This window comes from Oxyura jamaicensis, chromosome Z, assembly GCF_011077185.1.
Source record: "Oxyura jamaicensis isolate SHBP4307 breed ruddy duck chromosome Z, BPBGC_Ojam_1.0, whole genome shotgun sequence".
Lineage (NCBI taxonomy): Eukaryota > Metazoa > Chordata > Aves > Anseriformes > Anatidae > Oxyura > Oxyura jamaicensis.
In genome coordinates, this window is record NC_048926.1 from 34,684,726 (window position 1) to 34,697,735 (window position 13,010).

General features: G+C 44.9%; 1 protein-coding gene across 8 annotated transcripts in view; it reads left to right on the forward strand.

Annotated features, from left to right (window-relative positions):
- CCDC171 (coiled-coil domain containing 171) overlaps positions 1-13,010 on the forward strand; it is a 167,732-nt gene that overhangs the window by 90,367 nt on the left and 64,355 nt on the right. For 7 of the 8 annotated variants that reach the window (XM_035310888.1, XM_035310892.1, XM_035310894.1 and 4 more), the window contains one exon: positions 10,762-10,907. In XM_035310888.1, coding sequence (XP_035166779.1) covers positions 10,762-10,907 — 146 coding nt within the window. Of the gene's footprint in view, positions 1-10,761; positions 10,908-13,010 lie in introns of those variants that run through there. The other variant, XM_035310896.1, reaches the window with a different exon arrangement.

The window sequence follows — 13,010 nt, forward strand, 5'->3', positions numbered from 1 at the left end:
TGAACATCCACTTTATCAGGGAGCCCCACTAGACATCTTAACACTGTCTATTTGCAGCCAAAATTTCTCCATGTTGCTCTTGTATGGTTAGAAACCAATGGAATAATGGAGGTTTCAATGCTTGTGGCCATTGAAACATAAACATGCAAACATAGTTCTCATTTTTGTTCTTGAAATCGATGTTATTTTCCTAAAGTAATAACTACATAATAATGTTTGCCTTTAGGGTGAAAAAACGTATACAGATATTTCTAAAGATGTCTTCTTATCTGATAAAGAACAGTAAGATATACTAATAAAGAAAATAAGACATTCATGAAGAGCAGTGTGTTACACTAATAACAATAGTGAATGTTAGTTTTACTTGAATATAAAAAGCAAAATAAATCATTGGAAGAAGGCCACTTAGAAAGATTTAGTTTAAGTCAGTAATGCATGCCTTCTGAATGCTGATAACTGATAACTGATCAGCTGAATGCTGATAACTTCTGAACTGATAACTGAACATAACCAAATTAGACTAGTTTAAACTTTCTCCTGAAGGCCAGCATATTGATCTGATGCTGCTCGCTAATAATTGGACCTTCTCTTGGCTAGAAACTTTTGTAGGCTTCCAACTTTTTTTTTCTGCCTGTTATCCTGAGCAGCTATTTACCTTGAGCTCTTGGGAAGTTCTTGCAAGATACTACTACTTCTGCTTTTACCGCTTGGTAGCATTAAAAACTTCTCTACTCCAAGCTGAACAATCCCAGCTCTCTCAGCATTTCCACATAGGAGAGAAGTTCCAGTCCTTTCTTGGTCATTGTGGCCCTTCACTGGACTCCCACCAGTAGCTGCACCTCTGTTGCACCTGGGAGTTTAGAGCTCCAGATGTGGAATCATCAGTGCTGAGAAGAGGGGAAGGATCACCTCCTTCAATGTGATGCCGCATGTGATGCAGCCTTCTGTGTCACAGGGTCATGGTTCTGATGCATGTTCAGCTTGGTGTCCACGAGGACCCCCAGATCCTTTTCAGCCAAGCTGCTTTCCAGCTGGGGGGTCCCCCAGCATACACTAATGTCTGGGATTGTTCCTCACCAGGTACAGGAATTCGCACTTCTGCTTGTTGAACTTCATGCTGTTTCTGTCAGTCCATTTCTCCAGCATGTTGAGGTCCCTCTGGATGGCAGTATGAACCTCTGGCATATCAGCTACTCCTCCCAGTCTTTTGTCATCTACACACTTGCTAAAGGTGCACTCTTCCAGATCATTAATGAAGATGTTAAATGTGACCAGACTTGATAATGATTGTTGGGGTACACTGTTACGCCAGTACTCCAGTACACTGGGGTACTCCAGTTCATTCCAGTGATCACCACCCGCTGAGCCCAGACATTCAGTTTTTGACCTGCCTCACTGTCTGCTCGTCCAGCCCAGACATTGTCCGTTTCTCTAGTCACTGATAATATATATATATATATTTAAAAAAAGACAAAACAACTAAAACAAGAACACACACACACAAAATCCTAGATAAAAAAGAAAAACAAACAAAAAACACCACAGAAAAAGTGTACCTATGTAGAGCTTGGTAAAGCAGTCAGTTTTCCAATCAGATCTGTAGTTTCTGTACATTGTGATAGAAGGCTATGCACAGCAGCTGTTATTTCTCTTCCTTGGCAGGAGGATTCTTTTACTCCCTCTTAGTTTTATTTCCTGATCAGCCATTTAAATAAGCATTTTGGACTCCAGAAGAGTCATTATTCATACGTAGTCATGATGCATGTTGTTAAATGTTTTATACACCAAGTGCAAAAGCAAACAATGAGAAAGCAAGTATCTAAGTGTTCAGAGTTCTGCTCCTTCATTTTCAAACACTCTTCTGACTTCCTAACCAGTGAGGGTGTGTTTGCATTTTTTTTTCTCAAGTGCTTTTATCAGCCTATTATTTCTCACTCACCAACTGAAAACTCAAGTTTTAACTTCTGCATTTGGGCAGATTGAATGATTTGATACAGAAAAGAGAGCTAAAAAAAAGACAGTTGGCATGTATGCTTTGTATGACCTATGTTTTATGAAAAATGAGACAATGGAGAAGTATATTTTAGCTGGTGTATGAATGGATTCTGGCTTAACTTTGTATTCTTTTTCTGTGGAAGGTTATTTGGCATTTACCTAAAACAACTTTACAAGGAGTATTCAATGTACAGTTCTTTTAAAAAATAGTATTTTGTATCTAGATAGAAAATGCACATACCAAATTTCATCCTGAAGACAAAATCTTTAATTTCACAGATCTGTTTATCACACACATACTTCAGTATCTTGTAGTGCTGTGTTGTTTCTGTGTAGTTTATATCGAATTTAGTAAGCAGTTTGATCTGGCTTTGCTGATCTTGGAAAACTTGGAAAATATGCTCTCCGTATAAATGTGTCGCACATGCTTTGCATGAATTTAAACTGTATGACTGTCATCATTCATCTAGAATGATTATCCCTCTGTTCTTTTGAAGAGATTGGTAAAGAATGACCATGTTGAGCTTTTGTTTCTCTTTGTAACTGGTTTTAAAGAAAAAACAAAGATTGTTAAAATTATTTTTAGAAGTTTGAACTCATCCTATATACACTCAATGAGATTTTTCTCCAGTGCTATCAGTTACATGCTGTTCTCACCAACAAGTGTTTTTGTTTTTTTTTTCCACTCTGCTTATGGAGAACAAGAAGCCCAAATATAAAATATCTCTAGAGGGAACTCCCTTTATGGATGCTGATGAAAACTCAACTGAACTATGAGATTTTGGTGGACTGTAGAGGAAATGCAGTGAAGTCTGAAGGAGCACCTGAATGCCTAAACATCTGAGTTATATGAATAACTGTCATTTTATGAAATGTTGATAAATTGAAGTTTGGCTTCTAAGTTGTTTCAGAATCACTTATGCTTGAAAGTGAAAGCTCAGCATCTTCACAAAACTATGTGCAGACATAGTAGGTTTTTAAAACCTCCATCCTTGTTATCATATTCAGCTTTAACTTTCTAACAATTGTAATTGTCCACAGGAAACATTTCAAGATAAATGCACTATCAGGTTTTGAAATTTTCTTATTTTTGTAAATACTGAGACCTGGGGAGCAAAATAAGGGCTATATTGTGGATTAAGTGAAATATCTCAAGGCTGTGCTTTTCTGATAACTGAACCTGAAGTGACCTTTCTCAGACACAATTACAGAGCTGTATGTTTTTCCTTTAATTTCATCAGGGGTTTAATTAGTATACAAATAAAACTTCCCTTATCTTCCTTTCTACCTAATTGGCTTGTCTTCGCTTATATATGAAGTATGTGAAAATGGGCTGTAATTAGGGTGACCGTGTTAACCTTTTTCTCAAATGTACTGTTGCCTAAAGGCCTCAAGGCCTAAAAACAGTGCTTTGGATTATTGCTTTGCAATCACTATGGCTCTCCCATAGGTTTTCTCATGAGCAGAAGGGCTTTGGGTGCTGCCGGTTCCCACTGCTTAACGGGATCTTCATTCTTCTCCCCACTAAATGTTTATTGATTATCTCACTGCTCCACACTCAGCCTCCAACAACTTAATATCAGGTGACAGTCAGGAGAGTTCTCCAAGTAATTAGAGTGGAGCATTGAGGGAACAATTAGGAGCAGAGTTATTAAACTTGATTTATCCTATTCTCTCCTGAACACTTTCTTGGATATCAGAACATCACACTTTCACAATCTACCCTGGCTGAGAAATTAGTGGCTAACCTGCTGCTTATCATTGTTGCCTTGCTGCCTTGAGGCACACCCTCTTGGTTTCAGTCACTCAGCTGGAAATATTAGAGTCCATAAAGTTTATCAAGGGTTTTAATTAGATCAATCTGCAGAAAGAAAAAAAAAAAAAGAAAAAAAAAAGAAAAAAAAAAAAAGGCTTAGCAGCCATTACTGTAGAACATTCCATACTGTATTTGAGCAATTTTAAAGGCTTGACTTTAACCCAAAGTAGCAAGGATCTTCAAATGAATGTTGAAATTGTTTTTAGGGAGCTGTTTTATTTACAATTTGCATAGGTAATTGCAATGTGATTGATAGGAAAAGTCTGAATCCTTTGGAGATTTCTCCAGAGAATGGTGAAAGTTGTCAAAATGATAAAACAGTAAGATGTAAGATTTTTGATGTAATCATTTCTGTATTGTTTTGTAATTTGCTAATATGGATTGCTGACCATGCTTCTCCAAGAGTTGGGCTTCATGCTTTCATCCCTGTTACGGCTTCATTAATAGGCCTGTGCTGGTAATTGGTGAGCATTATCAATTAGCAGCTCAAACCAGCTTTTGAGGCTTAGTGAGTCTCTTCACCATCTGTGGTCAATGATGAAAGCTGTATACTGGAACAGCCTACTCAGCTCCTACAGACTGTTCCTACGACAGCCTGGAACAGTCCCTGTAGGAGGATAGCTATCTAATAAAAGTTAAATTAATATGCATCCCTTCTTACCAGGGTGTTCATATTAGCCTGTCTTTCTCTAGTTGCTTAGACCACTAGTATCTTGGAGCAAGACTCCAGCTGCTTACCTCAAAGTATTAGGAGGATTCTCTTCTGCGTAGGCCAGAGCTCAGTCCTGTGACTGCATCTGTAAAACACTTCTTTCAAGCAGATTGGGAAAGCTGGGGTATCCAGAGCATTGTATCACAGCTGCTCGATAAATTTTCTTTGTCAAAAGATGACAATATGCATGGGAGGAACATCACTTTGCTTTCATAGCTGTGTTTCCTCTGTACTGACTTAGCCTAATGCAAACAAACAGTAAGCACAATAAATGGAAGAAGGCAATGTTCTTTGTTCTTTAATGATAGACAACTCCTTTTATCCCTGCCAATACATTTCGAGTAATTTGGACGTAATTTTTCTGAAATTCCTATCATCCACAAATTAAGCTGTACAGACAAGATTTTGATAGTAGCTGGTGGCATCGGAGTAATTTCTGAAAGCAATGTTTCTGTTAATAGTTAGCATAACTGTTAAAAAGTTAGCATAAACCACGTTTATGCTAACTGTGGAAGGCAGAGATTTATTTTTTTTTTTCAAGTAAAAATAGCATATTTAGTCTAAATTCTTGATTTACAGTAGATTTACAGTTGTTTTTTACAGTAATGATTAATCTCAACCTGGATTTTGTGAATTGCCAAACAGAGTTCTGGTAGTAGTGCTGTACCTTAGAGCATGCTGTTAAAATAACTGATTACTTTTATTGTCTTGAGATTTTTTTTTTTTTTTTTTAATAGGCAATCCACACATTTCAGTTTGTTTCACAAAACTGTACCTCTTTATTATTACAGCACAAAGCTGTACCTCTTTATTTCATAGAAACATTGTCTAAACTTTTTTTGAAGTGCTTTTGACTCTTAGCTAGGTTTGGAGCTTTTTCAGGTAAGTCAAGTTTTCAGTGCCCTGCAAATTTTTATCAGCCTTTTGTACCTACTGAGTATAATTATGCAGAATATTCTTAAAACTTAGGCAGAAACAGATTCCTAAATTTTGAATACAGGGTGCAAGAACACAGGGTGCAAAGACAGCTTTGTGGCCTTCTTTATCTTTTTATAGTGCTTTAGAATCTATCAGGAAATTTGCATTTTAAAAGAACGTTTAGAGCCACCTATTGTATTTTTTTTTTTTTAAAAAAATTAAATACTGTAAGTGAAATGTTACATTCAGCAAAAAATGAAATCACATTATTAATACTGCAGTCTCAAAAACTATTGATTTATCTCAGCTGAAAGAAGTAGTAGCTAGCCAGGTTCTGTATTAATTAGTTTGATGTTCTATTTGTCATCTGTTGGATTAATCTGAATTGACTAAAAGCACGTTGTGTTAATTTTAAGCCAGAGAGAAAAATAAAAAATAAAAATATTTTGCATATTGGAAAACACTTGTTAGCACAGCCAAAACCCTGTAAAGTAGTGATTTAACAAGTATTGCAGCAATGCTGTACTTTGTGCACTCACAGAGAACATTAGTGTTTTTTTTTTTTTTAAATCTCGAATTGTCTGATTCGTGCATAATATTTAAATAAATACATCTTTGTTTCTTCCATTGTGAATGTTTTTTCTTAATGCTTCTTTTAAATTAAGTCTTGAGAATATTTTGTTCCATTTAATGCTGTACTCTGGATTCTTTCCACTGTGTTTAGATCTGTTATTTGTAAATATGGTACCTGTAGCATAATATATGCTACAGGTACCATATTTTAATGAGGACCTTGTGCGGATCGGCTGCAGTGAGGGCTCCTGGCAGGGAGATGAACGGAGCCAACCCCTAAACCCCCCCAGTAACGCAGCACAGAGCTGCTTGGTCAGAGCCGCAGCCCTGGCCCCTGCCCCAAGCAGGCAGGAGCTGTGCTTGTGCCGCCGCGGGCGCTGAGGTGCTGAGGGCAGGCACAGGGTGATGGCAGTCCCCCACCCCCTGGCGCTATAAAAGCAGTTCCTAGAGAGCGCCGTGGCCCAGGAGTGCCCTGAGGGGGGAAGTGGCAGCCCAGCCAGGTGACTGCAGGGAGCTCTGGAATCTGGAGGCCCACCTGGGCCCGGAGGGAAGAGAGGGCTGTCATGGGTGCAGGTGTGCCCTGCTCCAGGAGCTCCTCGAGCAGGTGGCTGGGCTGCAGTGAGAAATTGGCAGCCTGAGGGGCTCTTGGGAGTCTCTGAGGGTGACAGATAGGAGGTGTCAACCTGCCCCTGCTGTTGCCCAGCAGCCCCCTCCTAAGTTCCTGCAAGGGGGGTAGTGGCTGACCCAGCTGATCACACGTAGGACAGAGGGCTTGACCGCCCACAAGAGAAAAGGGGCTGGACCCTCGTCTCAGCTTGAAGCAGAAAGAGACGTTTGCCCCCGACATCCACGGTGCCACCAACCCCCATGGTGTCCCTGGGTAATAGATTCGAAGCTCTCAGGCAGAAAAAGGAAGAGGCTGAGGTTCTGAACAGTGGTCAGAATCCAGGAAGCAACCCTGAGAAGTGTGTCAAAACTGGGGGAAGTACTGAGCATAGGGATCGGGGCCGGACGGGGCACTGCATCACAACCAGTGCCACAAAAAAAGAGCGGAGAGTCTTAGTGATTGGAGACTCCTTGCTGAGGGCACTGAGGCTCCCATCTGTCACCCAGATAACCTATCCAGAGAGGTGTGCTGTCTTCCTGGGGCACGTGTCAGAGACGTTAGGAAGGTTCTGCCACAGCTCATTAAACCAGAGGACTACTATCCTCTTGTCATTCAGGTTGGATCCCGGGAAGCTGCAACAAGAAAAATTAGGAATATTAAAATGGACTTTGCATCCCTGGGGAGGCTGCTGAAGGGATCGGGGGTGGAGGTAGTGTTCCCTGTCCTCCCGCTGGGTGACCGAGACCCAGAAAGAAGGAGAACGGGACAGGTGAACAACTGGCTGAGGGGGTGGTGTCTGGACCAAGGCTTTGGGTATTTCGATCTTGGGCAGTCTTTGATCTTGGGCAGTCCTTTGAGAAGCTGGGTATGTGGGCTGCTGACCAACTCCAACTCAGCAAGTGGGGCAAAAGTGTGTTGGGGAGCAAGCTCTCTGGGCTGATTACCAGGGCTTTAAACTAGGTTTGACCGGGAAAAGGAGGGGAGCTAAAAGTGACAGAGAAGGGCTAGAGGAAGTTGTCACTGCTGTCACTGCTGAAGACAGGGAAAAACCTCTGAGCTCTCCCATAGGATTGTCTGAAGGCTCCTCAGAGAAGGTAATGATCCTGATACCCCATCCGGAATCTTATTCTTGCAGCCCCCTGGGGTAACTGCACCTGCTGCTTCCCTAAAGTGCCTGTACAGCAATGCATGGAGCATAAGAAATAAACAGGATGAGCTCGAGATCTGTGTTCGGTCGCAGGGCCACGATCTCGTTGCAATCACTGAGGCGTGGTGGGACAGCTTGCATGACTGGAACGCTGTCATGGAGGGCTATAGCCTCATTAGGAAAGACAGGCTGGGAAGCTAGGGGGTCCGGTTGCCCTTTATGTGAGGGAGCAATTAGAGTGTACCCAGCTCCACCTGGGGGAGGGTGAAAGAGAGCTTGTGGGTGAGAATTAAGCGGTGGGCTGGTATGGGGGACACTGTTTTGGGTTGTACTACAGGTCACCAGATCAGGAGGAGGAGGTCGATGTGGTCTTCTACAAGCAGCTGGAAGTAGCCTCACAATCCCGGGCACGGGTTTTCATGGGGGACTTCAATTATCCAGACATCTGTTGGGTAAGCAACTGGGCCAGGCACGCACAGTCCAAACGGTTCCTACAATGTGTTGAAGATAATTTTCTGATGCAGGTGGTGGAGGAGCTAACAAGGTGGGTGGTGCTTCTGGACCTGGACCTTACCATCAGGGACCTGGACCTTACCATCAGGACCTGGACCTTACCATCAGGGATCGGCTTGTTAGGGATGTGAAGGCTGGGGGCAACATTTAAACAGCACTTCTTCCAAGCTCAGGATTGGTGCATCCCTAAGAGTAGGAAATCGCAGAAGGGGGGCGGGAAACCTGCGTGGATGAACAAGAAGCTCATTGACAAGATCAAAAAGAAGAGGAAGGTCTATGAAATGTGGAAGAAGGGTATGTCTTCTTGGAAGGAGTACAGAAGTGTTGCCAGGGCCTGCAGGGACGTGACGAGGAAGGCTAAAGCCCACCTAGAGATGAAGCTTGCAAAAGAGAGAAAGGATAATAATGAACTTTTTTTTTTTTTTTTTTTTTTTTTTTTTTTTTTTTTTTTTAAGTATGTAAACAGCAAAAGGAAGACTAGGGATAATGTGGGTCCCTTGCTGAATGAGGGTGGTGTCCTGGTAACGGGAGACACTGAGAAGGCAGAGATACTGAATGCTCTCTTTGCTTCAGTCTTTGCTCCAAGGACTCCCCTCCGGGACTCCCTGACCCTGGAGGGAGGAGAAAGGGTCTGGGAAATTGAGGGCTCCCCCTGGTTGATGGGGGAGAGTGGTTCATGAGCATCTGAGTGGGCTCAACGCACACAAATCCATGGGCCCTGATGGGATGCATCCACGTGTGCTAAGGGAGCTGGCAGAGGTGATCGCCGAACTGCTCTCTATCATCTTTGAAAGGTCCTGGAGAACAGGAGAGGTGCCTGAAGACTGGAGGATAGCCAATGTCACTCTGGTCTTCCAGAAGGAGGATCTGGGAAACTACAGGCCAGTCAGTCTCACCTCTGTCCCTGGAAAGGTGTTGGAGCAGCTTGTTCTGGATGCCATCTCCAAGCAATTGGAAGAGAAGAATGTTATGAGGAGATATCAGCATGGATTCACCAAGGGGAAGTCGTGTTCGACCAGTATCATTGCCTTCTATGATGGCATCACCAGCTGTGTAGATGGGGGGAGAGCAGTGGATGTCACCTACCTTGACTTTAGCAAGGCTTTCGATACTGTCTCCCATGACATCCTGCTAGCAAAGCTGAGAAAGCGTGCGATAGAGGAGTGGACAGTAAGGTGGGTTGAGAACTGGCTGACTGGTTGAGCTCAGAGGGTGGTGATTGGCGGCACAGAGTCTGGCTGGAGACCTGTGACTAGGGTTGTTCCCCAGGGGTCGGTGCTGGGTCCGGTCCTATTGAACATCTTCATCAACAACCTTGATGAGGGAATAGTGTCTGCCCTCAGTAAGTATGCTGATGACATAAAGCTGGGAGGAGTGGCTGACACACCAGAAGGCTGTGCTGCCATTCAGTGAGACCTGGACAGGCTGGAAAGATGGGCAGGAAGAAACCAAATGGGGTTTAACAACAGCAAGTGTAGAGTCCTGCACCTGGGAAAGAACAACCGGAAGTATCAGTACAGGCTGGGGGATGACCTGCTGGAGAGGAACTCTGCAGAGAAGGACCTGGGGGTCCTGGTGGATGACAGGTTGACCATGAGCCAGCAGTGTGCCCTGGTGGCCAAGAAGGCCAATGGGATCCTGGCATGCTTTAAAAGGAGCGTGTCCAGCAGGTCAAGGGAGGTGATCCTCCCCCTCTCCTCTGCCCTGGTCAGGCCTCACCTGGAGTACTGTGTCCAGTTCTGGGCTCCCCGGTACAAAAAAGACAGGGATCTCCTGGAGAGAGTCCAGCAGAGGGCCACAAAGATGATACAGGGCCTGGAGAATCTTCCCTATGAAGACAGGCTGAAAGACCTGGGTCTGTTCAGCCTGGAGAAAAGAAGACTGAGAGGGGATCTCATCAATGTGTATAAATACCTGAAGTATGGGAGACAGAGGGATTTGTCCAACCTCTTTTCAGTGGTTTGTATGGACAGGACAAGGGGTAATGGCCACAAGGTGGAGCACAGGAAGTTTTGTAACACCAACATGTGAAAGAACTTCTTCACAGTGAGGGTGACGGAGCACTGGAACAGGCTGCCCAGGGAGGCTGTGGAGTCTCCTTCTCTGGAGATATTCAAGGCCCGTCTGGATGCCTACCTGGGCAGCCTGCTCTAGGGAATCTGCTTTGGCAGGGGTGTTGGACCCGATGATCTCTCGAGGTCCCTTCCAACCTCTACAATTCTGTGATTCTGTGATACGTACCTGTTCGATCAACTCATCACTTTATTTTACAAAACGTAATTGTACACAGGCAACGTATTAAAAATCAGGGTGTTGTGAGTTAGTAATGTTTCTGCTGGAGAATTTCTAAAACGGTAGTATGTGATGGTCCAAATCTACTTCACAGTCAGTCTGTTTTCCGCTTTGTTTAATAGCCGATGGCATAAATTGAAGTTAATTATTTGGGCTGACAAGTAACTCTGCTTTCTGTCTGCTTGCAGAGACTCTTCGAGGCAATGACGGAGCTGAGAAGAAAAGATCAATCTCTGCATCAGTTCAATAGACTTCTTACCCAGCTGGAGCAGGACAAGCGTCGGCTGGAAGAGAGCATCCATGATGCAGAGAGTGCCCTCTGCATGGCAGCGAAGTGAGCGCTGGGACCTTGGGGAGATCAGTTAAAACAGACAAAAGATCAATTCTTACTTTCATGCACAGGGTTTTAGCCCTAGCTAATGTAATGCTAGAAAACAAAAGTACATCTGTCTCTCTTTGAAATTCAATGATAGTCTTCTAAAAAGAAAACTGTTAGTTCAACATACTAGACGTATGTTTTCTGTAGTTAGCCCATAAAAGTACTCCAAATTCTGGGTCCTGAAATAGCACAGGCATTTTTGTTTGGCAAATATTTTACTGATTTGACAACATCTCTTTGGAAGAGCCCTTGCCAAGGCGATCGGCTCCGGGGCCGGTGCGTTCTGCAGCGGAGGCGGGGATGGAGACGGGCGGGGCTTTTTTTTTGGCGTGGAGGCCACTCGAGGCAGCCGAGGGAGCCGCCAGGACCCGGCAGCCCTCGCGAGGGAGCCTGACGAGGGCTGCCGGGTCCTGGCGGCGCCCCCTCTCGGGCCGTTCCATAGCAGCCCCTGGGGAGCGCGGTCAGGCCCCAGGAGTGCAGCGATCAGGACGGGCAAGCAGGGTGGGCGCTTCAGAAGGGCGCCACAGTTTGCACAGGCAGGGGGGGCAGGGAGGGCACCTCACCGCTCTTTACAGCGATCTTTCCCATCAGTACTTGTAGCCTGGTTGTGAGGAACCTGGCCATGGTATCAAGCAGGCAGAAAACCATGGCCTTGACTTCTCTGGTGGCCTCTCCAGCCACAGTCACCGGTGTGGCTACTCAGACGGAGGGCTCGGGGAAACATGCGGCCATCCAGGTCTTGGGCTGCAGGGTGTGCCCGAGGGGTATGCCTGTGGGAGGTGTGCCCAGGTTGAAGAGCTGCTCAGCCAGGTAGTGGAGCTTTGGGAGGAGGTGAGAAGGCTCAGGAGCATCAGGGGGTCGGAGAGGGAAATTGACTGGTGGGGGTGCACTCTACCCTCTCTGAGACAGACTCATGAGCCTGCCACAGCACAAGTGTCTCCTGCTACGCAGAAGACAAAAGTTCCCTCATCCTGCCAGGCAGTAGGAGGGGACCTAGGCCAAGGGGGGGAATGGAGGCAGGTTCCTGCTCAGGAAGGAGAGGAATAACAGAGAGGAATAACAATTTTTGCTCAGGAGTTGGCAGGGCTGATAGATAGGGGGAAAGGGATAAAGCCCTGTCCCTGCCCGCCTCACCTTCCCATCCACCCTTATATAACAGGTACGAGGGTCTAGAACAAGACAGTCAGAACAATGATGTAGACAAAAGCCCGTCCCAGTTGGAGAGGGTGCCTAAGGCAAGGCAACCTACCCCCCGCATTGCTACATCATCTGTCAAAAAGGAAAGAAGGGTTATTGTCATGGAGGACTCCCTTTTGAAAAGGACAGAGGGCCCAATATGCTGACCGGACCCAACCCACAGGGAAGTCTCTTGCCCCCCTGGGGCTCGGGTGAGAGACTTTGCTAAGAAAGTCAAGCACCTGGTACGACCCACTGACTACTTCCCACTACTGGTCTTTCAGGTTGGTAATGACGAGGTAGCAACAAGAAGTCCGAGAGCGATCAAAAGGGACTTTAATGCTTTGGGGTGACTACTTAAAGGATCAGGGGCACAGGTTGTGTTTGCCTCTGTCCTTCTGATAGGAGGGATCACTGTTGACAAGCAGAGCCATCTCATTAATATGTGGCTTTGGGACTGGTGCAACTGGCAGAACTTTGGTTTTTTTGATCATTGGAAGGTCTACGTGATACTGGGCCTCCTGGCACCAGATGGGATGCGCCTCTCTCAGAGAGGGATAACAGTATTTACTCAGGAGTTGGCAGGGCTGATAGATAAGGGGAAAGGGATAAAACCAGGCACGCCAGTGATAGATAAGGGATGGTGTGCTAAAATCAGATGGACTGTGTGCTAGTGAGGTCATTCAGTCACCTCCACATAGTGCTGCTTGTAGGGAGGCACATTTGAAGTGCTTCTACACAAATGCATGCAGTATGAGGAATAAAATGGATCAGCTAGAAGTCTTGGTCCAGTCCCACAGCTACGACATCATCGGCATTAGCAAAACCTAGTGGGATGAGGCCTCTGGCTGGTGTGTTGCAATAGATGACACCAAGTTAGGT